This window comes from Ipomoea nil, unplaced genomic scaffold, assembly GCF_001879475.1.
Source record: "Ipomoea nil cultivar Tokyo-kokei standard unplaced genomic scaffold, Asagao_1.1 scaffold2759, whole genome shotgun sequence".
Classification (NCBI taxonomy): Eukaryota; Viridiplantae; Streptophyta; class Magnoliopsida; order Solanales; family Convolvulaceae; genus Ipomoea; species Ipomoea nil.
Genome location: NW_017619187.1, coordinates 2166022 through 2167751, shown reverse-complemented (window position 1 = coordinate 2167751; position 1730 = coordinate 2166022). Strand labels below are relative to the sequence as shown.

General features: G+C 43.9%; 1 protein-coding gene across 1 annotated transcript; it reads left to right on the top strand.

The window, feature by feature from the left end:
- The first annotated feature begins 1259 nt into the window (after positions 1-1259).
- On the top strand, positions 1260-1730 carry LOC109156745 (proline-rich extensin-like protein EPR1). The gene has a single exon (XM_019304578.1). It carries the CDS (start codon positions 1260-1262, stop codon positions 1728-1730), a length of 471 nt encoding a protein of 156 aa, XP_019160123.1.

Sequence of the window (1730 nt, the reverse complement as noted above, 5' to 3'; positions counted from 1 at the left end):
TGCCTCCACCCTTGCTAACGTATCCAGGCCCACCGTCCTGTCCCAACTTTGTGCTACAATTTCTCTACACGAATCCTCCCGTAGCCACAAATTATCAAAACAAAACCTAGCACGCTTCCGGACGCGTTGGAGAATAACCGGTGTAAGAATCAGGGGTAAATGATCACTGTATGGGACAACCAGAGACTGTGCCCGAGCGCCCTGAAACAGATTTAACCACTCCTCATTTGCTAAAATACGATCCAACTTCTCCTCAATCATACCACTCGTGCCCCGTGATTTAACCCATGTAAACTGCGGCCCTTCAAACGGAAAATCCTGCAAATCACAGTCCGCAATTGCCTCCCTAAAACCATTAATCAACCAAGGCGGATGCGGGGCCCGGCCAATCTTCTCAGACTGATGTAGGAGATCATTGAAATCCCCCATTACTAACCACGGTAGAGTTGACCGAGATGACAAAGTACGCAACAACTGCCAAGCCTCCCGCCTTCGGTGCCTCTCAGCAAAACCATAAAAACCAGTAAAACGCCATGAGGGGGCACCCACATCCAAACGTAGATCACAATCAATATAATTTGCAGAGTATCCTGCTTCGGTGCCTTCAGTATCCTGTTTTTGAATATTAAGCTTTAAGTTTCTGGAAGAAAAAAAAAAGACTCATTTTAAACGGCAAATTATGCCATGGAGACACGCTATACATTCATAATTTTTATACTGTACATTCATAATTTATAAATTGTAGATCCATAATTTCTATAGTGTAGATTTATAAAATCTATATTGTAGATTCATAATTTTTATACTACACATACATAATTTCTGTACTGTATGAATCTACTTTATAAATTTTATGAACCTACAGTATAGAAATTATGAATCTACAGTACAGAAATTATGAATGTGCAGTATAGAAATTATGAATCGACATTATAAATTTTATGAATCTACAATATAAAAATTATGAATCTACAGCATAGAAATTATGAATGTACAATATAAAAATTATGAATGTATAACGTGTCCACTATGCACATGATAAACACGGTTACATAGCATAACGCTCCATTTTAAACCAATGTTCACCTTATAACGGGGACCTGGTCCAAGATATAATTTGGGCCTCTACCCCACTCTCTTGACAAAACTTAAAAAAATAAAACTAAAAAAAAAAATGAAAAAAAAAAAAAACCACAATATTATGTGAAATTCTCAAATACACCTTCTGCTTCATTATTTCTTTCTCTCATACTTTGTAAATGCCACTATTCCTCCTCACTCCTCATCCCATGGCCTCCAAGCTTTTCTTCCAAGCCATCCTCCTTCTCGCCGCCGCCCTCACTTTTCCGGCGACCACCACCACCGCCCAAGAGTGCCCCTATCCGTGCTACCCACCGCCAACCGGCCCCGGAAACAACAACCCTCCGGCGACTACAACTCCACCCTCCCAACCAGGCTCTAACAATCCTCCCCCACTCCCTACTTACACTCCCCCCGGCGGCGGCGGCGGCGGCGTCTACTTCTACAACCCACCGCCGGATTTCACCAACGGCGGCCTCACGCCGCCGCCTCCGGACCCCATCCTCCCGTGGTTCCCGTACTACTTCCGAAAGCCTCCCCACGGAGATCAATCGTCGTCGTCTTCAAGAACTCTCCGAGCACCCACGGCCATGACGGCGGTCGCCGCCGCCGCTCTGTTCTTCATTGCTTTTACTGTGCCTTTTTATTAG

Coding starts and splice junctions, on each gene's coding strand:
- LOC109156745 (XM_019304578.1), top strand. CDS start 1,260: ATGCCACTATTCCTCCTCACTCCTCATCCCATGGCCTCCAAGCTTTTC.